This window comes from Sapajus apella, unplaced genomic scaffold, assembly GCF_009761245.1.
Source record: "Sapajus apella isolate SASKATOON/1434 unplaced genomic scaffold, GSC_monkey_1.0 scaffold39, whole genome shotgun sequence".
NCBI classification, from domain to species: Eukaryota; Metazoa; Chordata; class Mammalia; order Primates; family Cebidae; genus Sapajus; species Sapajus apella.
In genome coordinates, this window is record NW_022436979.1 from 9,806,779 (window position 1) to 9,833,616 (window position 26,838).

A 26,838-nucleotide genomic window follows, 5' to 3' on the forward strand; every position below is an offset into this window, starting at 1 on the left:
ATTATGTTCCTTGGTATTTATCTAAATGAATTAAAAAGCTGTGTCCACACAAAAACCTGCATATGGATGTTTATAGCAGCTTTAAGCATTATTGCTAAAACATGGAAGTAACAAGTATGTTCTCCAGTAGACTTGTGGATAAATAAACTGTGCTACATCTAGATAAATAAATATTATTTTGCACTAAAAAGTAATGAGCCATTAAGCCATGAAAGGCACTAGAAATCTCTCGCCCCACCTAGACAACCACTGCACTGGCACAATCTGTCTGATGTAATTATTTTGTAATACTGGAATCTATGAAGGCTTGCAGTTTTCCAGGGGAAGGCTTGGTTGATAAACTGAAGTTAGTTTTAGTAAGTTTTAATTCTAAGCACAGTGGCAGCTACTTATCTCTCACCCCAAGCCCCAGGGCAGGCAACTGAGCATGTATCCCAGAAGTATCTTGCAAGCAGCTTACATGGGCCAGGATGGGAAAAAAAGCACTCTGTCCTTTATATATGAGGGATCTACTGCTTCTGATCACAGAAGTGCACACAAAGGCAGGCAGCCATTGTTATTGCACCTACCTCCACTGTAACAAGCTCCTACACCTCCAGCAGAAGTGATTTCAAGGGGACTTAAAGGACTGAATCCTTTATTTTTTTTTCTTTTTACCCTTTTGGGAGCCAGCCATTAAAGCCTATGCAATTCAAAAGCAACTGCATATACAAAGAAAATTAAGAAGTTACTGTGCATGCCCAGAGAAAGACACAGGCCCAGAATAATGCTGAGACGTCCTTATGTTTATACCTGAGGATTGTCCTTGGCACAGAGATAACCCACAACAATTGAAAACAAAACAATAAATAAAAACAAAACAGCAAATCCTGAGGAAGGAGGAGAATCTGATTTCCAGAGTTACCGTATTATTAGATTCAAGTGTCCAGTGTTCAACAAAAAGTCACAAGGCCTAGAAAGAAAATTATGACTCTTTCAGCAGAAAGAAAATAAATAACAGAAACTTTCTGAAAAAGACCTGATTATCTACTAGACAAAGACTTTAAAACAACTGTCTTGGGATGCTTAGAAACTAAAGGAAGACATGGAGAAAGTCAAGAAAACAATTTATGAACAAAATGTAAATAATAATAGAGATAGAAAACCAGGAAAATAATTGATCTGAAAAAAAGTAAAATAGAGGAATTCGAAGACATATTTAAGAAGAAAGTATTAGCAAATTTGCAGATAAGACAATAGAAAATAGTGAATCTGAGGAACAGAAAGAGATTGAAGAGAAGTAAGCAAAACCAAAGGGACATAAGGGAGACCATGAAGCCCACCAATATACACTCATGTGGGAGTACCAGAAGGAGGAGACAGAAATGGAAGAGAAGAAAGAATATTTGAAGAAATAATGACAGAAAACTCCTCAAGTTTGATGGAAAACATGAATGTAAATTTCCAGGAGTTTCAGAAAACTCAAAGAATTTGAACTGAAATAAACCCACATGGAGACACATCATAATCAAGTCTTGATAAATAGAGAGAATCTTGAAATCAGTAAGAAAGAAGTGATTAACATATATGTGCAGAGATCCACAATAGTATAAACAGCAGATTTCTGATACAAAACTTTGGAGACTGGAAGGAAATTGGCCAATATATCCAAAGTGCTACAAGAAAAGAAAAAATGTCAACCAAGTATCTTTTATCCTGCAAAACTGTCCTTCGAAAATGAGGGAGAAATTAATACATTTCCCAATAAATGAAAACTGAGGGAGTTCATTATCTTTAGATCTGCTTTGGAAGAAATGCTCAAGGAAGTTCTGCATGGTGAAGTGAAATGACACTAGAGAGTAACTCAAAGCCATGTGAAAAAATAAAGATCTCAATAAGGTAAATACTTGGACAATTATAAGTTCTAGTATTTGGAAACAGTGGTTTGGAATGCTATTGTTTGTTTTCATCATCATTTAAGAGAGTAAAATATTTTAAAACTTCTTAGTGTACAAGTAGTATTATGGTAACTTTGGTTGGTGATTCCACATTTTGTTTTCTCTCAATTTAAGAAACTAGTGTATTTAAAATAATTAATTAGTGCTTTGGGCCACACAATATTTAAAGATGTAATTTTTTGCATCATCAACCTAAAGGTGTGGGGTTGCAGTTTTAAAGGAGCTTAGGTTTTGTTTGTAATTAAAGTTAATTTGAAATAAAATTAAATTAGCGTCTTGTAACTTTAGGATGTTAAGTTTAATTCCCATGGTGGCCACAAAGAAAATGACTGTAGGATGTACACAGAAAAAAAAAATGAGAAAGGATTTCAAAGTTTCACTGCAAAAATTGACTAAACACAAAAGACGAAAGTATTGCAGGAAATGAGAACAAAAAAGCTGTGAATCGTATTTGAAATGAATAGCAAAATGACAGAAGTAAGTCCTTCTTTATCAGTAATTACTTTAAATGTAAATGGATTAACCTCTCCAAGCAAAAGACAGTGATTGTCAGAATTTATTTAAAACAATGATCCATCTATATGCAGCATACAGCTGATTCACTTGAGACCCAAAGACACAAATAGATTGAAATAAAAGGATGGAAAAGAATTTTCCATGCACAGAGTAGCAAAAAGAAAGCAGGCATGCCTATATTAATGTTAGACAAAACTGATTTTTAATCAGAAAGTTCAGAAAAGTCAAAGGATACTACATATTAATAAAGATTCAATGCAGCAATATATAACAGTTATAATCATTTATGCACCTAAAACACCATCAAAATGTATGAAGCAAAAACTAACTGAATTGAAGGGATAAATAGATAGCTCTACAATAATAGTTGGATAATTCAATACCCCATTCTCAATAATGAATACATCAGACAGGAGGTAAGTAAGGAAACTGAGGACTCAAACAACATATAATCCCACTAGATCTAACAGGCATATACAGAACACTCCACTCAGTAACTGCATACACATTCTTCTCAAGTGCACTTGGAATGTTTTCGAGGATAGATAATATGTTTGGCTAAATATTAAGCCTCAATAGATTTTTAAACAGTTTTCATACAGTATGTCTTCTCTGATCACAGTGGGATAAAGTTAGAAATCAGTAACAGAAGGAAAACTGAAAAATTCAAAACATTTGTGGAAATTAACAAACTGTCAACCAACCAATGCATGAACGAAGAAGTCACAAGGGAAAGTTAGAAAATTCTTAGAGACGAGCGAGAACAAAAACACAACATACCAAAGCTTATGGGATGCAGTGGAAGCAATGTCAAGGGGCAAATTGGTAGCTATAAATGCTTTCATTAAAGCATTTATAATATCTCGTCAGTAACCTATTTTTACAACTTAAGGAACTAACAAAAGAATAAACTAAACCCAAAACTAGAATGAAGGTAATAATATCAAGGCAGAGATAAATGAAATAGACGATAGAAAAACAGAGAAAAAGATCAACAGAATTTTCAAACCTCTAGCTACATAGACTAAGAAAAAGAGAGAAGATTCAGATTATTAAAATCACAAATAAAAGTTGGAGCATATCTACAGATTATAAAGAAATTAAAAACATTATAAGACAGTAGTTGGAACATTTGTATACCAACTAGATAACCTAGATGAAATGGGCAAATGCAGAATTTTTTTAAAGCCATGCTAAAATTGATAGAGGAACTCAAGAGACCATGAGTAACAAAACTCAAGGACTGACATTTCCTGATTTCTAAATTTGATGTGATACTACAGTAATCAAAACAATGTCATACCAGCATAAAGACAGTTATATAGACCAATGGAATAGAATAGAGACGTCAGAACTATCCCCTTACCTATACAGCCAGTGCTCGACTTACAACCACAATTGGTTCCGACAGACCGGTCATAACACGATTTGGTCGTAAGTTGAGTAGGCTATATGTACAGTACTGTGAAATGATGTTATAAAAATCTTTAAGTCATATTTTATCATAATTTTCTTTCATTATTGTTATATATCATAATTTTCTTTGTTCATTTTATGCCATTTGTATCATCTCTACACCATTTTGTTTCTTATTTTTACATTTGTCAGGTTTAAGTAAAACACTGCATTACCAGTACAACTGGTTTAATATTTGCAAAACTTACAAAGTACAGGTGCATACAAAAATACAAAATACAGCTGTACCGAGTCTGGGATAACAGTTGAAATGGTGCACGCGGAGATGGTAGTGCTGCCGGAAGCTGGTCCGCACTGTCGTACGCCCAGCTGGGCAACGTTTGCTCTGCCAGACGTGGAGCAGTCGTGGCTAGCAATTGTGGCCGTAAAGTTGAATGGTCGTAAGTTGCATAGGTCGTAAGTCGATCAATACCTGTATAGCCAAATATCATTTGACAAGAGTAGCAATACCATTCATACAGAAAGGCCAGTCTTCTTAACATATGGTGCTGGGAAAACGAAATATCCACATGCAAAAGAATGAAATTGGGCTCTTACCTAACACCATAAAAAAATAAAATGGATCAAAAACCCTAAATGTGAGACCAATATCTATAAAACTTTTAGAAGAAAACAGAGGGCAGAAGCTTCACAAGATTGGATTCGACAACAATTTCTGGGATATGATACCAAAGTCACATGCATCAAAAGAAAAAATGTACAAATTGGACTTCATGAAAATAAAAAATTTTGTGCATCTAGAGAAAAACACTGGCCAATCATGGTGGCTTACATCTGTGATCTCAGCACTTTGGAAGGCTGAGGTGGGATGATCATTTGAAGCCAAGAGTTCGAGACTAACCTGTGTAGCATGATGAGCCTCTGTTTCAATAACAACAACAAAATAGCCAGGCATGATGGTGCATGCCTATAGGCCTAGCTGCTCGGGAGTCCAAGGCAGCAGGATCACTTGAGCTTAGGAGTTTGAGGTTGCAGTGAACTATGATCGTGCCACTACACTCCAGAAAGAAACCTGTCTGTGGAAAAAAAGAATATCGACAGTAAAATGGACAGCAACCCATGGAATGAAGAAAATATTTGTAAATCACATATCTGATCTGAGATTAATAACCCAAATATAGGGAGAACTGCTAAAACTCAACAATGACAAAGAAACATGATTTACCTGATTCAAAAATGGACAAGATACTTGAATAGATGTTTCACCAAAGCAGTTGGGAAATGGCCAATTAGCACGTGAAAAGGTGTTCAACATTACTAATCCTTAGGGAAATGCAAATCAAAAGAACAGTAAGATACGATCTCACACCAATTAGAATGGCTATTATAAAATAACAGAAAATAACATGTGTTGGTGAGGATGTAGAGTAATCCAAACAGTTGTGCCCTGTTTGTTGGAATGTAAAATGGAATTGCTGCTATGGAAAACAGTATGGTAGTTTTTAAAAAAAAAAAAGAAAAAATAGAATTACCATTTGATCTAGTATCCCACTTCTGCATATAAACCCCCCAAAATGGAAAGCAAGGTGTGGAAGAAATATTTTTACATCCATGTTCATAGAAGCACTTTTTACAATAGCTAAAACATGGAAGCAATCCCGGTGACAATCCACAGACGCCTGCATAAGGAAATATGGCATATACGCACAATGGAATATTATTCAACTTTAAATCAGAAGGAAATTCTGACATACACTACAACATGGACAAAACTTAAGGACATTGTATATTCAAGTCTTTTGCCCTTTTTTGAATCAGATAAATCATGTTTCTCTGTCATTGTTGAGTTTTAGGAATTCTCCCTAGTAGGAACATTAATCCCTTATCAGATATGTGGTTTACAAATATTTTCTCCCATTCTTTCGGTACTGTTGATAGTATTTTTCCTTCCTTCTTTTCTTCCTCCCTTCCACCATTCCTCCCTTCCTCCTGCACTCCCTCTTTCCCTCCCTCTCCTCCACCTGCCAAGACAGGGTCTCTCTCTATCACCCGGACTGGAGTGCAGTGGCATGATCATAGTTCACTGCAACCTCACACTCCTGGTTACACATTATGAATGTATTTAATACCTTTGAATTGTACACTTAAAAATGGTTAAGGAGTTAGATCTTATTGTATGTATATTTTACCACAATAAAAAATGGAGGAAAAATATAGAAATGAGCTATCAATTCATGAAAAGACCTGAAGACAACCTAAATGCATATTACTAACTGAAAGAAGCCAGCCTGAAAAGGCTACATACTGTATGAATCCAACTATATGACATTGTGGGAAGGCAAAACTATGGAAACATTAAAAAAATTCGTTGTTACCAGGAAATGGGGAGGAGGAGGGAAGAATAGATAGAGCACAAAGGACTTTTTAGAGCAGTGAAACTATTCTTACCCATACTGTAATGGTGGATACATATCATTACACATTTGTCAAAACCTGTATGGTGGAGAACATCAAGGATGAACCCTAATGTAAACTGTGGACTTTGGGTGATAATGATGTGTCAGTGTAAGTTCATCAGTTTTAACATGTGCCATCTGGTGCTGAGTGTTAGTAGCGAAGAAACGTGTTATGGGGTGGGGGAGGCTACAAAGGGGTATATGGGAACTCTCTGTACTTTCTGCTCAGTTTTGCTGTGATCCCAAAATTTCTCTAGGAATTGTTTGTTTATTATTAAAAATGTGAAAAAAGTTAAGAGAAAGTGAAAATTTTAAAATGACTTTTATTTATGTATTTATTTCTTTCTTTGAGACTTGCCCTGTTCCCCAGGCTAGGGTGCAGTGGCGTGATCACACTTCACTGTAACCCAGACCTCCCAGGCTCAAGCAATCCTCCCACCTCAGCCTCCCAACTAGCTGGGACTGCAGGCGTGCACCACCACCCCTGGCTAATTTTTGTAGAGATAGGGTCTCCCTATGTTGTCCAGGCTCATCATGAACTCCTGGGTTCAAGCGATCCACCCATTTGGCCTCCCAAAGTGTTTGGATTACAGACATGAACCACTGTGCTTGGCCAAATGACTTCATTTTAAATATGTGTTTAAAGATTTTTCTTTAATTATGTTTCTTTTCTAAATATAAACTAAGTATTTGGTTAAACAGAAATCAAAAGGCATTTTCACTTAGATGCAAATGTTATAAATAGTAATTTAATAGATTCCCACATAATCTCCAAAAGTAAATGTAACTCACATTGTGGCTGAAATAATGTATATTTTCAGTAAAGAATTCTGTAACATTATTAAGTGTAAAAAAGAAGTGTGTGTCTTTTTTTATTTGCCCTGAATACTAATGTTTGAGGAAATGTAGGTGTCATTAGAGGAGGAGGAAAGCTTCTGAATAGATAAAAGCACTTGAAGGTTGGCAGCACAGTTTCTTTATCATGCCAGCTTGTACTTCAAATTATTTATTTGTTTATTTTTCCTAAATCTATCACTAATTCTGCTCAGATAAGGGGATTTAATGAGATGAAGACAGAAAAAATTGGAGAAGAAAGAGAAGAAGAGATGAGAAGAAAGCAGATCCTTTTCGGAAATGGAAATATGAAATAGAAAATATAAAATGAAGAGCTTAGTTTTATAAATAAATATGAGTTAGTGATCTATGGTAAAAAACACAACTATTTAAAATTTACTTATTGCTAAGCATTAAAAGAATTGGATTAAGAGCTGGAAGGCTCAGGGTGTACACTGAACAAGCACCTATAAGACTTGAGCTGTAGATCAGATGTGTATGTGTGTAGGTTCGTATGTGGGATATTTTACTTGTTGTGGTTTTGACGTCAGCATCATACCAAACTATTGAGCAGCATAAACTACATATTGACAATGCAATATATTAATCACGTAAAACCAAATTTATTATAGCTCTCTGTTTTCTACTTAATTTTCCAAACCAAAATATTTAAGATTATATTCGCTACTTACATTTTTTCCTTATTTGAAAATCAGATATGAAATTGACAATAGTGAAAAACTGAATTTGCCTGGTGTAACTTTCTAGTAGTGTAATGGGAGATTGTCTCTCATATTAGGAGCTCCTAGCTTTATTTTTAGACAAGTATTTTAAACCATGTTGGAAAACATAGCTAATAATGGTTTGGGTTCTACCTTTAAAAGTATTTTTTGTCAATAGTTTCTTTTTGAATGTCATTTATTAGACAACTGTATAGTTTAATACTCTGTACAGATGTGTTTTTTGCCTTAGTATGATTTCCTTATGATGAGTTTTCAATATCCTAGACTTACAATCTCACTGTTTACTGTCTGTTCTATAGCACCTTAGAGGATTTAAAGTTTACATATAGATTCATAGCATTTTTTGATCTGAGAGGAATCTGATAGAAAATGTAGTTCAGACGCTGTATTTTAGATACTAGAAATACAGACCTAAGGTTTAATGCCTAACTCCAACTCACACTCTTTGTGTGGTGCAAAGCTTCATCTACTTCCTTCTTTACTTAAGGTTCAGCCCAGGACTGCTTCGGTCACACAAATTGTCTGCATCTCTGGGGTTTATTCCAACATCCTCTGTCCTGCTACATAAACAATTTTTATTAAGATAGTTTTCTGCTTCTTTTTGCCTCATCCTAACAGTGAGCAGTATTGTTACCCTAGCTCGTATACCTGTCTTATACACCTCAAATAGATTTTGTGAGGATTAAGATTCAATGTAAAAACTGAAGTTCCATGACACAGGTCACAACCCTTCCATTATTGGCCCATAGTATTTCAAATTTACGTGTGATGTCTTGAATGAATTGCCAGTATTCAAAAATGGATACATTTTACATAAAAATCTGGATAATTTGGTTTTTCTAGGAAGTTCCATAAATCTTGCAACATGAGATGACTTTGTTCAGTGAAACTATTAATACAGCATGTGCAGTTTCTATTTCACTGTAGTTCCTGTCACTGCTTATGCGTTTCCCAGCCCTTAGCCAAATGTCAGCTGTCGCTCCTTCATTATCGTATCTCCTACTTTCCTAATTTAAATTAGTTGCCTTGATGTCTGTAGACATTTAGGGAGTTCAACTGCTGTTCTCTGAAAAGAAAAGTTGAAATTAATAGTACTAGTAAAATGTTTTTCAGGGCATAAAGGTAAGGGTTGGGGAAGACAGATATAAAACAATGAGGAAGTTTATAAAATAATAAAAATCACTGACGTTTCTTCAAATTTGTTTTTTAAGGCAAGCATGTCCCAGGTAAGGCAAGTGGGATTGCTGGCTGCTGGATGTCAGCCGTGGAACAAGGATGTCTGTGCTGCCAGTGGAGACAGGTTTGCATATTGTGCGACCCTGGCTATCTATATTTATCAGGTAAAATAATGATAATTCTTTTTAATTTGTAATTATATCAGGTAAAATTAATATTTAATTCATACATATGTTAAGTCCTCATACATGAAAAACATATGCTATAATTTCATTTATATTTATATTTTTTAAGTTTTGCTATTTATATCATGTAGGTTTTAAAAGGTAAACTTTTGGAAAACACATTATTAAATTATAAGTAAATTTGATATAAGAAAATTCTCTTACGAGTTGAAGAATGTGGGTAGTCCATTAGAGATCATTATAGTAAAATTAGTACAGATATATTCTGTGATATTATTGGGAGAAAAACTTGTATAATTATTTTTTTCATGCCCTAGCTCCATTCAGATATCCCTTATCAGTTCACAATTTATAGAGCCAGTAACCTCCTGAATTTCTTCATATTGAGGTGCCATAGCATGTGAAATCACAGACCAGTCTTTGCCTTAAATTCAAAGTCAGCATCTCAGTGTCACCAGCTAACCATTCATCTAAACCAGAAATGTGATAGTTATCTTTGACTCCCTCTTCTACTCACATCCGGTTCCCCTGATAACCAAGAGTGATTCTAATATGTTATTGATATCTTTCTTACCTGAACTATTATAATAATCTCTTCACAGTTTTTACTTTCAGTTTGCCTCCCACTAATATATTGTTCAGCGTAATCAATTATCTGCAATGCAAATCTAAATTTTAACACTTTCAGTTGCTACTCATTCCTTAATAGTAACATCTAAACTTCATAGTATGGCGTTCTAATTCTTTTGTGATCTTCCTGCCTCTCTCTTACACTCTGTGCCAGATATACCAAACCAACTTCATTTTTCTAAGACATCTTGGGTTTTCATATCTTGCCTTCACTTACACTAATTTTTCAGTTTGCCTGCATTGCCTGTCTAGAGAACATTTTATCATCTTTCAAATCTAAGGTCCTGTATTAACTCTTTTCCATATCGTGTTTTCCCCCTCTTTCTTAGTACTGAAGGACCTCATAAAATGGACTTGCTTCTCTACATGCTTTCATTTATTAGAAGTGAATCTTTCCCATCTTTTAATTCTCAAATTTTTGCACACTTTCTGGCACTTAGAAGACATTCATTAAATGTCTTAATTGAATGGGTTTAAGGAAAGAATCTTGAAACTCCAACTTATTTCAGTTAAAACTAATAAAAACAATCTTGTTTTATTCTAAAGTAAAAATTCTTTTCATTACTACACATTAGTTCATTACTAATTGTACTCTGGCTTGTTGAAAATTTAAGAAATAATAGTGTTAATGTATAAAACAATTCATTTTTTCCAATATAGCATAAGATTTCATGTAGTCCCCATTTCTCGACTGTAGAAATATCTAGCAACCAAAATGTAACTTCAGTATAATTCACACTTCTTCATTTTCATCCCCTTTATACACAACACAGCAGCAAGACTTCAAAATCCCTCTTTTTTTCTCTCATCTACCTTCTTTACGCCCTTTATATACCCCGGAGCTTCTCACTCCCAAATTCCTCCTACACAATTTCTCTCCCACGTCACTATCTCGTTTTTTATTTCCTCCTAAAGAGAGAAAGTTATCAAGCAAATCAAACTATTCTTCCGAGGTAAGGATGGTAAAGAAACTCAGTGGATGAAAGCAGAATTTAATTTTTTCAAGTTTCAATGTCTTAAATTGTGTGATGGTATTTTATGATGAATATTTAAAAATATTAAGGTAAAATTATTAATATAAACAATGTGCATGAAAGTTGTCATTAAGGACTGAAACAAACTAAAAATTACCCTAATTTAGAAGTTAATGCAAATAAATTTAGGGGACAGTTCATTATAGTGTTCACTATAAAACCTTGTTTCAAAGTATGCCAATAGAAAACTACATTATTAAATGGTGACATTAACATGTAATTTATGTTAATAAGTATTGTTTTGAATATGATCATATCAATTAAAGTCCTTTGAAAATTATGCTGCATAAATATAACATGATATAATTATTTTCAGAGGTAATGTTTATTAAATAACACCTATAGCCAATGTGTAGTCAAAGTCTGATAATCTATCACACTCTGGATAATGACACTCAAGTATTAAATTTTTCTGAATGATTATAATGGGAAATGGTGTTAGAATTTTTCTTTAACTGTTTATTTGTAATGCACTGATACGTTAATGTACTCTAAAGGTAGAGTAATTTATGGTCAATCTCAATGTAATAGTTCAGTCCAGTATTACTGAATTGTAAATATAATAGGAATGCATTAGTAGATTAATTCCTGCTAATAGTTCAGTGTTCTCTAGTGTGCTTACAGATACTAGATAGATAATTTGTATGGTAATATCAATGAAGGTCACTGATATGCAACATAGTTTCTTCACACATTTACTATATTAATAGATACTTCTACTGAATTTCTAACTTATATACTATGTTATTTCTTTGGATACATTAGATACACTCACAGTATCTACCACAAGTGACTGAAATTGCTGAATAATTTAAAACTTCAAAACCTATTTATTCCTAAATGTATACAAAACACAAGTATGTATTTAAATAAGTCAACTTAAAATTACTATTGCTGCAGTGCTAATCAAATGAAAACTCCATTGGTACTGGGTTATATTTAATAATGTTTTCATCCAAAGTTGTCCAAGAATAGCTGAACTTATAGAAAGAGAGAGAAATGATAGAAAAGAAAGCCTTAGGAAATTATGTAATTAGTCAAACATTTTACATACAGTGTTCACTGCAGCATTATTTGTGGTGGCAAAATTAAATTACTTAAATGCTAAACAGTATCATAAGTGTTTATTCTTTCAATAATATTAACTGAATCTCTTCAATTAACCAAGACTTACTCTGTACCATGACTGCGACTATAAAGAAACCAGGCAAAGTCTTCTTGTGGAACTTATATTCTTGTAAGGCGTAGGGAAAGGCCATAAGATAAATAAGTAAACAAACAGGTAGATTTTTCAGAAAGAAGTGTGTTCTGCAGAGGCTGCAAAAACAGGCATAATAAGATAGAGCCGTGGGATGGGTTCTGGGGAGAGTTATGAACTAGGATAGCGTGCTCAGAAAACATCTCTGAGAAGAGGTGCATTTAAACTCAGACCTCAATAGGAGAATGAATAATTACGAGCAGATCAGTGGATAGAGTATTAAAAGGCCAAATGAGCAGCAAGCAGAAGGCCATGAAGTGGAAGTGATTTGCTGTAATAGAGAAACGAGAAGTTCAGAGTGAACAGAGGGGAACATGATTCAAATTCCTTTGCTAAGATAGCAGAGATTCGATTGTGTAGGGCTTTGAAGGCTGTCTATCAGTTAGGATTTTATTGCAAGTATATGGCTTTAGAAAGTTTAATGTAATAATATTTAATATAGATTTTTACAACTTAGAATAGCACAGTGAAAGGCTCATTATATGCTAAAGGGGAAAAAACTACAACAAAAGGGCATAAACAACATATTCCAAAACATGCTGAAAATGACAGAGATTAATTCACGTATTAGTGGAGGCACGTTTACAAATGAAATAGAAAAAGTTAGGCTATTTACTTTTTCTGTTAACATACAGAAACACAATATAATGTTCCATTCCCCAAAAAACAATAAAATAAAAAGGGTGAATGTAATAATTGCCCTGGAAGCTTTGGACATCTTAATAATGTAAGAATGAGCAGTTGGTTTGTGTAACTCAAATTTCCTTGATTCAAATATAAGTAAAAAATTGCAAAAAAAAAATCTAAAATTTTCTTCTCATAAATAGATATAGCTATGAAAAATACAATAAAGCTCTGAATCATCATGCATATTTAAATGTGAAACATTTATTTTTACTTATTTTTTAAATGGATGTTTTCATTCTCTCAGTTTTTAGTGTTTGTTTTTTCAGCTGGTTGAATATTCTTGAATACACTTGACTGTAGACCAAGGCTTGAAATGTGTTCATATCTTTATTATTAGGTTAACTAACTTTTGTGTATGTAGCTTTCATTTTGTGTAATGTCACTATTAATAGCGTATTATCTAAAAAAGAGCACTAAAATATTTTATTTATATATTTTGTTTTAGTTGGATCACCGTTATAATGAATTCAAACTTCACGCAATTATGTCTGAACATAAAAAAACAATCACAGCAATTTCTTGGTGTCCACATAATCCTGATCTATTTGCAAGTGGCAGTACTGATAATTTAGTGATCATTTGGAATGTTGCAGAACAAAAAGTCATTGCTAAACTGGACAGTACAAAAGGTATAATTATAACTGGGATTTATTTTATGGAATAAAATATTTTTATTTCAATGAGCACTATTAATATTATTAGTTCAGGTTTTAGAATGGCGTTTTCAGACTTCCTAATGGTAACCTGTATAAGAAATACATTTCACATAATGACTTGTATCTGTAGGTACAAAACTAAAACAAAATTTCCTGAAATGATTGTACTTAGAACATATGATCAACTAAAAACATAGCGAATACCAAATAATTTTATTAATGTTTAAATGTAATATAAAACATCCAAAATAAATATAAATAAATATAAAAATAATAATCAGAAAGCTTTTCTTACTGAGACAGGTAATAAGCCTTGGCCATTCAATACTCTATTCCAACCTTTAAATTACAAATAAAGTATTATACATATATTTGATTCATTGTTGAGCTGGTTTCATGTCTTTGTTTTTAATTTGGTCAAGGAAGTATGTGTGTCCTTATTCACACAAATTGGACTTTATGAATTGGAATAAAAACATTATACTCTCTACTCAGAATTAGGAACTTGTATTTAATCTTACCCCATCATAATGGTAAAGTTAAGTAGTAATTATTCTGTGTTCAATGTCACAATAATTAACTCTGTTTTTGAGCACCATATTTAGTTCAATTGATTATGGTTTTGAAAGCTACTGCTGGATGTGTTTCAATTCACCTTCTTCTCTAAAAAATAATTGTTATAATTTGAGATAGAAAATTGAGACATGACAATCTCATAACCTTATTTTGTTCAAATTTCTTTATAATCTAAGGCAACACTACTGAGAATTTATAGGCAATTATTTTTAATTTTTTTTCATAATAATAAAATAATATATTTTGTACCTTTTAGATATATTCAACATATTTAGTATATTGGTTTATCTTTTCAAATTCAGGTCATTAAGAATGCTTAAAATGTCAGTGTAATATATACATTTTATTACTCAACTATTAAAGATATTTGTCAAATGAAGTTATTTTCAACTAGGAAAATATGATTCTCATTCCCAAGTTCACATACCCTGTTTTTTATTTTTACTTAGAACAACCAATGTATTAGACAGTTTGCTCTAATCTCTGAACAAAATATTGTAAAAGTCAGCTATTCAATGAGCTTCCGTTAATATAATTAACAGCTTTTCTTAAGGCCTTCCATGAGAAAAAAACCAAATTACTTTTGGTATAATGCTTTGTGGTATGTAAACAGTGATTGATAACCTCAGTCAAGACTTTTCATATGTCCCCATGTTTTCTGGTCATATCTGTTTCTCTACCAATCACAAATTTATAGATTACTCTATTATTGTTTATATTGATCGATGATGCATTTCCCAGTACTTTAAACCTAGCTTTGTGTGAGATTCATCTTAAATAACACAACAAATCCTTCTTGAAATTCTTTCCATATTTTATGTGCTATAAACTAAAAAGATTGCATGGTATTATTGTTCTTATAAAGATGTAACACAAAGTCAATATTAGGTTACAACTGCATATAATAAACATAAATTCTAAATGTTTTGCAAAAGTAATGATTAACTGTATGATCACCTAGTATACCCACATATTTATCATCAAGCACTATATACATTACATCCATTCTTGGGGGAAGATTTTATTTATTCATTAGCTATATGTACCATAGTTTCTTTTGTGACTGAATATACAATTAAATAATACTTTCTAATTAATGGTCCCAGAATGATTAGATAATTGTGGAAACCTTTTGGCAGATTTTTTGTCTTTTTCCTTTCTTTGAAAATTTTCAGCTATCCAAATATCTTCTTAATTTGAAGATTGATATTTTATTTGCAAAAAATTATGTTTAGTTTTGGTGATTTTCATGTTAAACAACTCTTTTGAAAAGTTTTAGGCTCATTTTTCTTTTTGGAATCCTGCTTAAGCAAAGCAGAAATTTGCATTAAGTGGATTTTTTTTTTCCAACTTTCACATATGGTTGTTGAATTTGATCCTGCCTCTGTGTTTTTACTTCATTCTTCCTTTTTTCTAATAATCTATCCATTTAAAGGAAAATGCATATAGTTTTTCCAAATATAAAATGTAAAAATTGTCACCAATTTGAAAAAGTCACACTTTATATAACAGTGGATAGTACTACTACTTACCTATCTCAGAATATTGTTGGGAGAATTAAATTAGTTGATATTTGCAGAGTTCTTGGAAGCGTTCGTACATAAGTGACTGTAAAAGTGTTTTACGTTATTATTTTTATATGACACTGTTTCTGGTCCCTTCACTTTCCTTGCTGTCTTTCTCTAAATATGTAGTCAAAGAGCCAGTATTCTGTTGTCCTTCTACTGTGCTGTGGTAGTTTGATCCATAAAACTAACTCATCTCTTTTTGGGTAAATTCTACTTCTGTTATTGTATCCTAAAACCACATCAACATTTTTATTGGCCTTTTTCATGTATGCATTCATTCATTTAGCAAGTATTTACGAGTCCTCATTACGTGTCAAGCCCTGAAATAGGCATTAGGCTTTCGGTGTCTGCCCCTTGGAGCACATAGACTGTTGACACAAACTGAACTTACTATCAATCAACGAATTTCAACTCTGTGTCTTTGTTCACATCATTTTCTTTTTCTGGGAAATACTGCTCATTCCATGTATTTAAACTCTACCCCTCCTTCTAGATATAATTCAAATCCAATTTCTTTTCAAGGGCAGTAGCACAGTGGTTTCTAAACCTTTCTGCATATCAAAATTATTTGAGGAGGCTTGTTAAAAATAAATTTTTTTGCTCAAACTCCACATGATCTGATATGTTATACTTCATTTCATGATTTTGACGCGACCAACTAATATATAAGTGTTGGAAGATGCACAATCTCTCATAAATTTCTCCTAATGCTTATTTTATATATGATTTATTTGATGACAATAGCAGGTTAATTAACAATTAACTTTTATATTCCATCTTATAGACTAAAAGGTACCTTTACATAGATAATTATATTTCCTTTTCTTGACTTTCATGTAAAATAAATGGACAGCTATTTTTGTTATCTCCTTTTTATAGATGAGAAAACAGAAATTTGGAGAAATAAAATGACTTGTTTATTTAAAGCAAGGCTTAGATTTGAATCTAAATTCCTGATAAGACATAGATTATAAAATCAAGTATATTGTTTTTAAATCCTGATAGTAGCATTTATCTTTTCATTCACTAATCCCTATCTCTCTAACACATATTTAAATGTCTTTCAAGCAGGAATCTTACCCCACACTACCCTGTATACCTAGAATGCCTATAGGTCCTACCTACAAATACACAATAAACATTTATTGCTTTAATCTTTAATATATAGGCTTAAAATAAAGAAGTATACAAATGTATTTGACTCTATGAAGCATATGATCATGTAAGTAGTATTTAACCTAATTAGATATATTTTCTTTCATCATGGACTCTCCATACATATGTTCCCTGCAGTCTTTGGGATTTCTTTATAAACCTAGTTCCCAAATAAGAAAGTAATATATCTTAAAAATAATAAATATGCTCTCATATTTTGATTTGTTGTAGAAATGTTAACAATGCAAATAATATTTAATGGTATAATCTTGTGCCATATCTCTTTATTATGTGTCTATAATTTATTCCAGGGATCCCTGCCTCTCTGAACTGGAGCTGGAATGCAGACAATGTGGTGGCATTTGTTTCCCACAGAGGCCCACTGTTCATTTGGACCATCTCAGGACCAGAGAGTGGAGTGACCGTACACAAAGAAGCTCATAGCTTCTTGTCTGACATCTGTATATTCAGATGGCATACACACAAAAAGGGGAAAGTTGTGTTTGGTCATATTGATGGAAGTCTGTCAATTTTTCAGCCAGGTGAGAATTTAATTAGCACAGTGTCTTTAAAAAGTACATTTTTCTTATATATAATTTTGTACTTACTTGCTCTTTCCAGTGACTGGCCCCCATTGTAAATAAGCCAAAAGTGATGAAATTTTACTTTTGATATTATTATTGTGAAAATGTCATCCAGTATTGTACTGAGTCTAAATATTCATTTGAAGTAAGATGTATATATATTATAATACATTCAACATAGCTGTGCAGATTTTACTTGGAATTAATCTAAATTAGTCATTTATCCCATATTTGTATTTTAAAGTCAATTCTTTATTTCTGTACATTTACTAAAAAACAACCTGAATGAACAAGGACATACAGCAGGAGTGTATGATGGTTTATTAATACTAATCCTAAATGTTTTCCCACCTGCTTTTAAAAATACCATTCTAATGCCACGGCTCCTTGGCAAAGGCTTTGAAACTGACATAAAAGAAAAATGATAACCCTTCAAGCCCCTATTAGTTAAATAATTTGGCTGAATGAAAGGGCCTGAGAAATTAGATTATGTTCACTTACAAAAGTCTGATTAAAAATTAAAAATTACCTGAATTGCTTGCTTTCCCCTCAAAAATAAGTATTTTTAACATTTGGGAAACATGCTTTTAGCCATCTGGTATCTCTGTTGATATATATGACTTCTGGCTGGCTAGATGGATGAATGAAAGTGCTTTCTCGGGAACAGGATAATTACTTTCACAAAACAAATTGCATTTAATTTATCTGAAATTGATAGAAAAAAGATATTGAAATTGAACACATGACATTATGAAAATTTAAAGAAATCGTTCTTCAGGAAGTAATGTTTCTAAAGTTAAAAAGGATTGTGTAAAAACATTAATACATTGAGGCCATTATATTCTAAATATAGTTTAAACAGGATCTATTATTTACTTTTAAAGAAAGAAGAAAATAAATGTTCATATACTTCTTCTCCAGCTTCTCTCTCAGTTCTTTGTACATGTCCTCTATTGTTCTGTCTGGTTGTACCAGGTTAACTTGGGGACAGCCTCATCGATTTGTCGAAGGTTAGTATGAGGAGGGATCAATGGCTGGTGCTTTTTCTGGATTTGTTGTACCAAGCACCTGCACTCCTACTTCATCTGTTCCATCCTCTGCATTGGAAGCAGATTCTGTTTTATAGTTGGTCATTAAGGCTCATAGTTAAGCAATATAATTCACAGCTTTCTTTGTTTTGATTTGGTGAATACCACTTCTTTCTCTGTAACCTTTATCTCTGGCTGTCTTCCTTAGTTTCTGGAATGTAATCTATGATAAATATGTATGCTGTGTGATTCCTCCTCTTACCTCTCTGGATTATGTAACCAGATCTCATTAGTGATGTTCCTCCACATCTTCCCTGGCCTGCACTCAGAGATTTCATCAGGATTCTGACACTTTTCAAGCTAGATCTGAAGAAGATATGAGGAGAGTGCTTTTATTTTGTTCTAAACTGCACTCTAGATATTTTTATGTTTTATGATTTGCCATTTTTACCCTCTCCTTTATCACTGACTAAGGTTGTCTTTTTTCTTGACTTATTATTATTAGGCATCTTTGAAAGTTTCAAGCCGTAGGACATTGAGACTTTGTATTATGTATCTAAAATAGAAAACATTGAGACATTGTATGCTTTATTTTGACATAGAACCGAAGAGGAAAAAAAGGTTTCCTTTGTTTTCTCTATCTTAGATTTAGAGGATAGAATGATTAATATTTGAACAGTCTGAGCTATGTGCCTTCCAGAAGAGACCATTGTGTTTCAATAACCCAATCTTCCAGTTGTTAAACCAAGTGACTTGCCCATCTATACACAAGTCAGCAAGTGTTATTTTTCTGTTCAACCCATATATTGGTTTACTATAGCTGATGTAAGAAAAGTATCACAAACAGGATAGCTTAGAACAATATTAATTTTATTATCTTACAATTCTTGAGGCCAGAAGTATAAAATAAGGTGTAAAGAGGGCCATGTTCCCCCTGAATGCACTAAGGAAGGGGCTTTTTCTCTCCTGGCTTCCTGTCCCTGGCTTGTGGCAATATAACTGCAATCTTCTCATGGCACATGGCTTCCCTGCTGTGTGCTGCATGTCTCTGTGACAAAATTTTCCCTTTTTATAAAGACGTAGTCATATTGGAGTAGGCTGTACCCTAAGGACCTCGTCTTAACTTGATCATCTGCAACAGCCCTAATTCCAAATAAGATCACATTTGCAGATACTAGGGGTGAGGAATTTAACACCTTTTTTGAGGGAGCACAGTTCAACCCATAACAACCCAATACAGACTTGATAACCCCATTTTTTCTGTAGGATTTATTTAGCAATTAATATGCACAAACATTATGAAAGGTATAATCCTGCTAGGTATTTTCCTTTTGGATATACATGAGCTAATGGATCATGAAGGAAACATTACCTTTTAATTCTAACACTACATTCTGAATTGTGAGTTGGAAACTGTTAGCATTAATACCAGTATAGCTAGGCTTCTTACTGTTTCTGAGTTGTTAACCTTATCTTCTTAATGACTTACTGGCACCACAGATAGTTCCATTCCGATGTTACAACATAGGATTTCTACCTCCAGGTTCTTGCAGGAACCTATGACCTCAAGATCTCTGTTGTCTAGTCCTTCTCAGAATAAAAAATAAATGTTCATGGAGAATTGGGCACAATAATGTAGTTCATCATTTTAAATCAGTAATTTTTAAACTGTGCTCTGTGTGTTTGTATACTTAAGTGTGGGTACTGAGGATATGAAGACTTCATAAATGAGCCAGCTAGGCTTTAAGCCGTCTTCTTCTTTTCAGCCTGAAAAGCACCATATTATCCTGTATGATTTACTGGATTTTCTTGTAAATATTCTTATATGAACAGAGGACTCCAGGGCAAAAAAGTGGAAACTGCTTTAGTTATCTCAAATTGTATTCCTAGGCCAAGTTCATCAGAGAATCTTTTGAAAAATCTTTATTATAAACATGTTTAGATTGAACTGATTTTGGTGTTACTCCATAACCTTAATAAAATATGCCATGTTTCATTGTAGGAACGTTGTCGATGACACCGTCTCTATATAACTGTTACTTAGTGGAAAAAACAGACTCAGTTTCTGCTACTGCACTCCCATAGCACACTTATGACACTAGATGTGTGAGAGGTTTTCTCCGTACATTAAGCAAATGGCCACCTCTACAGCCGACTCTGGCTGGGTGTCCTCCAGTTAAATCCCGACACTATCTACCTGGAGACAGAGTCAGATCACACACATTGAGGAATCTGTCCCCATGAGTGTCTCCTCTTCCGATGCCAGTTGTTAGCCTTTGCCTGTGCTTCTGAATGGCTGGCTATAATCAAGGTTCCCATGGATGGCCCCCTCATTGGGTTTGAATGGTTTGCTCCTGTGGCTCACAGAACTCGGGGAAACACTTTCTTACATTATAAAGGATATTACAAAGGATACAAATGAAAAGATGAATAGGGCAAGGCATATGGGAAAGGACATGGGGCTTCCATGCTGTCTCCAATCATGCTGCCCCCCAGGAGCTTCCATATGCTCGGCTCTCTGGAAACTCCCAAATTCTGTTTCTTTAGGGTTTTTATAGAAGCCTTATTACATAGGCATATTGATTAAAATGTTGGCCCTCGTCAATCAGCCTAACCTTCCGTCCCTCTTCCCTCTCTGGACATTGGGGGATGAGGCTGAAGGTCCCAACTCTCTCATCAAGCCTTGGTCTTTCCAGTGACCAGTCCCGTTGTGAAGCCACCTAGTGGCCACCAGCTTCCTGGTCTACTCACTATCACACAAAAAGACACTGCAGAGAGTCCAAGGATTTGAGGAGTTGTAATACCAGAAATAGGGATGAAAACTAAACATGTATTTCACAATATTATAGTCTCCCTTTCAAAAGCACGCAGGATACATTTATTTCTGGTCTCAATTCTGTAATTTTAAATCATTTTAAATGACATGGGATTGCAGCAAGAGTTGTGTCATCTTTCAATTGTGCTTTTTAAAAAAGAAACACTTCCTTTATGATACTTAGGACTAATTGGTACTTTCTGGTAAAGCTATAGTCTATTTAACTAGTTGCTGCACTGCCTCTCTTGAGAATGAGAGGAGTTACTCAGTGGAGTTTTTTCCCCCTATTTGCAGTTGTGTACATAAATTACAAAGAACAAGAAGTTTGTTTGATGATCCTTTGCGTCGTTTAATTAGACTTGTTTTAACTCCATATCTTTCTGGCTTCCCTGTTTGTACTGGTAGATGGGAAATGATAAGATGAATGAGAAAGCAGTAACAGTAAATATTAATGTGCTGTTTATAATGTATACCACTATTCTAAACATTTTAATCAAATTCATTTAATAGTTTTTAAAACTTGGTGAGGTAAGCATTTTTATATTCTCCATTATTTAAAAAAAAAAATCACAAAACGGAGGCCCAGGGAGATTAAGTATCTTGTCTGAGACAGCAAAGCTACTAAGAAGTAGAAGTAGGATTGGACCCAGGCAGTCAGCAGCTCTAACATTTATCCTTTTAAATCACTATATGATATTTTTCATTTCAATAAGCATTTTCCATATTTCTGTGCCGCTGTGACCCGGTGAAATGTGTAATTGTTGACGAGACCTGAGTATATTATTGATCTGTATATTTTCTTACCGCTTTCCAGTAACAAATGGGAGAAACATCCGAGGCACTGGAAATTGTCAAAGCAGAGCATTGCATCTGACTTTCATCATTAGTATAAATTATTCTGCATTCACATGTCAGTTATGCCTTCTGCATAGAAATGCCGCATCTATCTTTTCAATACCCTCAGAGATAGTTATTGTACAAGGAAAAAGTTAGCATGTTCTAAATTATTGATTTTTTAATTTTTTTGCAAGTTTTTTGGAAATAACTATCTCTATATTTTAATAGGTCATAAAAATCAGAAGCATGTTTTGAGACCTGAATCTCTTGAAGGGACAGATGAAGAGGATCCAGTTACGGCTTTGGAATGGGACCCACTATCTACTGATTATCTTCTAGTGGTTAATTTGCATTACGGAATTCGCCTGGTAGATTCCGAATCACTTTCTTGCATAACAACATTTAATCTTCCCAGTGCTGCAGCTTCTGTACAGTGCTTAGCCTGGGTTCCCAGTGCTCCTGGGATGTTTGTAACTGGAGGTAAGCTAATCTCCTTCCCCTAGGGTTTTAAATATGTGTATATATCCTTTCACTGAATTTAGGAAATTGTCCTTTATAGGTTGCGTTTGTGTAAAATGTATTAATAGCCCAATTATTATCATTTATTATAGCAAATGATTAGTGCACTTTTATTTTTATTGTATGTCATTAATGGTAAATAAAATGAAATGAAAATTAAGGCCCACTCTTCCAGGTTTCTGGAAATATCTTGGAATATAGTATATATGTGCACACACGTGAGCATGTCTGTGTGTGTGTAAAAGACAAAGACAGTTCAATTTCAGGCACAGTAGGATGACAGTGAAGGTACTGACCAGGAAAACAAATTAGCTGATGGGAGCTTTATTAGCTTCACTGTCTTAGTCCACTTTGTGTTGCTATAACAGAATACCACAGAATATTCTGCTATAACAGAATGCTACAAGCTGAGTAATCTATAAACCATAAAAAGTTTACAGTTTATAGTAATCTAAACTATAAACTAGTTTAGATTAGTTTAAGGCGTATATAAGGAGGCTGGGATGCCCAAGAGCATGGCACAGGCATCTAAAGAGGAACTTTGTGCTGCTGAAACCAAGAGACGGCAAGAGCATGAAAGCAAGAGGGGACCTAGCTCGCTTTTGTAACAAAGCCACACTCACAATAAATAACCCATTCCTGGCCATGCATGGTGGCTCACACCTGTAGTCCCAGCACTTTGGGAGGCCGAGGCAGTCAAATCACCTGAGGTTGGGAGTTCAAGACCAGCCTGACCAACATGGAGAAACCCCGTCTCTACTAAAAATACAAAACTAGCTGGGTATGGTGGCGGGCATCTGTAATCTCAGCTACTTCTGAGGCTGAGGCAGGAGAATCGCTTGAACCCAGGAGGCGAAGGTTGCGGTGAGCCGAGATCACGCCATTCATTCCAGCCTGGGTAACAAGAAAAAAACTCTAAAAAAAAAAAAAAAAAAAAAAAAAAAGCAAAAACCCACTCCTACACTGCCTATATTAATCCATTCATAAGAGTAAAGCCCAAATGACCTGATTGCCTCTGATTAGATGCCATCTCCTAACTATGTTACATTGGGGATTAAGTTTCTAACACATGAATTTTGTAGGAGGCATTCAAACTATAGCACTCACTGTCCATGAGCTAAAAGGATACTCCTTCATGGTTTCCTACTCATGAGAGAATTAGTCAAGATAAGTAGTGACAGGTGACAGGAAGATGAGGGAATTTAGGAATAGTAACTAGAGATTAAATGACTCTCTACTTTTACCATTTAATTGTGTTCAGAGAAGGAGACCACTGAAGAGAGAATATTTTCAGCTGCCATATAAATACTTCCCATATTTGCTTAGTGTAAAATGATAGACAAAGTTTCTTTATCCTCTCAAAATTTGAAAATAAATTCTTTACTTCTTTAATACTTAACACTGACGCCACTCCGGATTGAAGCAACTGCTGTGAATGAAAATGTTAGGGGAAAAAAAATTCCACAAAAAAATTCCACAAAATTTCCAGAAGCACAACTTGACTTTTCGGTGTGACAAGTACCATGTTGAATCCACGTAAATAATGTGATGTGTAGGCATTGTTTTAGTTATAAGTGATATGGCTCGACTGTATCTCCACCCAAAATCTCATCTTGAATTGTAATTGCCGTAATCCTCAACTGTCAACGGTGGACCCAGGTGGAGCTAATTGGATCATGGGGGCCACAGTTTCCCCCATGCTGTTCTCGTGATAATGAGTGAGTCTCACGAGATCTGATGGTTTTATAAGTGTCTGGCATTTCTAATGCTTGCACTCACTCCATTCCACTACCCTGTGAAGAAGGTGCCTGCTTCTCCTTTGCCTTCCACCATGATTGTAAGTTTCCTGAGGCCTCCCCAGCCATGCAGAACTGAGAGTCAGTTAAACCTCTTTTCTTTATACATTACACAGTCACAGGTGTTTCTTTATAGCAGTGTGAGAACAGACTAATATAATAAGTAATTTGGAAATGATTTAAAGTATAATATATGCAAATATTATGCCACTTTATGTTAGAGACTTGAGCATTGATGGATTTTGTTATCCATGGAAGGTACTAGAACCAATCTCCCATAAATAACAAGGGGCTACTGTACATGAAAGTAGATGGAATCTTAATTTGTGTATCTTAATTGCCTTTAACTTTTCAGGATGTAATTAATAATAGGCATGGTTTTTTTTAAAATTTTTTGAGACAGTATCTTACTCTGTCACGCAGACTGCAGTGAACTGGTGCAATCTTGGCTCACTGCAACCTCCACCTTCCAGGTTCAAGTGATTCTCCTGCTTCAGCCCCCCAAATAGCTGGGATTTCAGACACATGTCATCACACGTGGCTAATTTTTCTATTTTTAGTAGAGACAAGAGTTTCAACATGTTGACAAGGCTGTTCTCAAACCCTAACCTCAAGTGGTCCACCTGCCTCAGCTTCCTAAAGTGCTGGGATTACAGATGTGAGCCATCATGCCCAGCCCAATAGGCATGGAACTTTTTAATGTCTGTTATTGCTATTACTGAAATATCCTTCACATATAAAATTCACCATTTTTAAAGCATGCAGTTCAGTGGTTTCTAGTATATTCATAAAGCTGTACAGTTATTACCACTGTAAAATTAAAAATCATGTCATTATTCCCCCAGCAAACCCTGTTCTCATCAGCAGTTACTCTCCAATACTCCCTCCCCACAGTCCATGATACACACATGTGCAAACATAAGCTGGTAATTACTTTTTATCTCTGTGGACTTGCCTTTTCTGGACATTTCATATAAATGGAACCATTCAATCTGTGGCCTTTTGTTTCTGGCTTCTTTCACTTAAAGTTTTCAAGGTTCAACCATGTTGTAGCATGTATCAGTACTTCATTCCTTTTTATGGCTGAATAATATGTCGTTATATGGATATGGCAGGTTTTGTTTATCCATTCATCTGTTGATAGACATATATATTGTTTCCACCTTTTTTTGCTATTATAGATAATGCTGCTATGAGCATGAATGTACAAGCTTTGGTGTGGACTTTTGCTTATAATTCTGTTGAGTGTATGTCAAGGAGTAGAATTGCTGAGTCATATGGTAATTCTATGTTTAATCATTTGGGGAACTGCCAGACTATTCTCCAAAGCAGTAATTAAGGTGGGAATTTTGGAAGAAAGGAGACTATCTAGTTGGCCTTCAGGTATATTTGACAGTCCTTAATGACTGAAAGTGGACAGTGGAGCAGTTTATAAACATTTCAAAGCTGGAAGGATTAATTATTTAAAGTTAGAGATGGCTGGCCATTTCCTAGAACAAGCGTGTCAATAGGGTCCTTTTTTTGCGGTTGAGTTATTGTAATGGTCTTTATAGGAGGAAGGTGCCAAGACAGGCAGTTTCTAGCCCTATAAAAGGTTTTGGAGCAAAAAAAAAAACAGTTAAACATACCAAAAATTAAAAGGTTAAATAGTATTTCAGCTGTTTGGTTGTATTACTGTGCAGTATTGTTATTCAAAGGATGTCAATAATTAGTTCTAAAAATATATCCTGTTAAAGTTTTATTACTTTTATGTCTAGGCATTTTAGTTCCATACAAAATTTGTTATAATACGCTTTGTCCCTAATCTGACTAGATTCTCAAGTGGGTGTTTTACGCATTTGGAATGTTTCAAGAACAACACCTATTGATAATCTTAAATTAAAGAAAACAGGATTTCACTGTTTACATGTGCTTAATTCGCCTCCAAGAAAAAAATGTAAGTAAAAATATTATAAAAATTTTAATTTTTAAAAAATATTGTATTTTCTATTAAATAAAATGATATAGCATTATATCCAATACTACATGCTACTGAAAAGCAATTTTTAAAAATAGGCTTTGATAATATATATGCAGAAGGAACCATCAAAGCTACATAAGATCTACTATTACTAAACTGAAAATATGTAGAGCCAAGTTACATTTGTAGAATGCTATTAAATAAGAATATTTAGATAATTTCAGATTATCTACATGAAAAAGATGAATCAATGATATTGATGAAAATAAGTTAGAAATATTAAGAGTGATAGGATTAAAGAGGATTATCTGAACTGGGAGAATTTATGTTTTAAACATGGCTCATTTAAAATCTGTACAGTTTATAACAAAGTTAAAACAACCTAAATATTCAAATTATAGGATCTAGAATATATATTACTTGTTTGAATACTGGTCATCACTGGATTAGTAGTTAGTATTACAGATCTTCT

General features: G+C 34.0%; 1 protein-coding gene across 8 annotated transcripts in view; it reads left to right on the forward strand.

Annotated features, from left to right (window-relative positions):
• Nucleotides 1–26,838, forward strand: part of WDR17 (WD repeat domain 17) — a 120,062-nt gene that overhangs the window by 39,930 nt on the left and 53,294 nt on the right. For 7 of the 8 annotated variants that reach the window (XM_032298696.1, XM_032298695.1, XM_032298693.1 and 4 more), the window contains 5 exons: nt 9,114–9,242; nt 13,318–13,501; nt 17,139–17,369; nt 22,320–22,571; nt 26,220–26,342. In XM_032298696.1, the coding sequence (XP_032154587.1) occupies nt 9,120–9,242; nt 13,318–13,501; nt 17,139–17,369; nt 22,320–22,571; nt 26,220–26,342 (913 nt within the window). In that variant the 5' untranslated portion in view covers nt 9,114–9,119. Of the gene's footprint in view, nt 1–9,113; nt 9,243–13,090; nt 13,226–13,317; nt 13,502–17,138; nt 17,370–22,319; nt 22,572–26,219; nt 26,343–26,838 lie in introns of those variants that run through there. The other variant, XM_032298697.1, reaches the window with a different exon arrangement.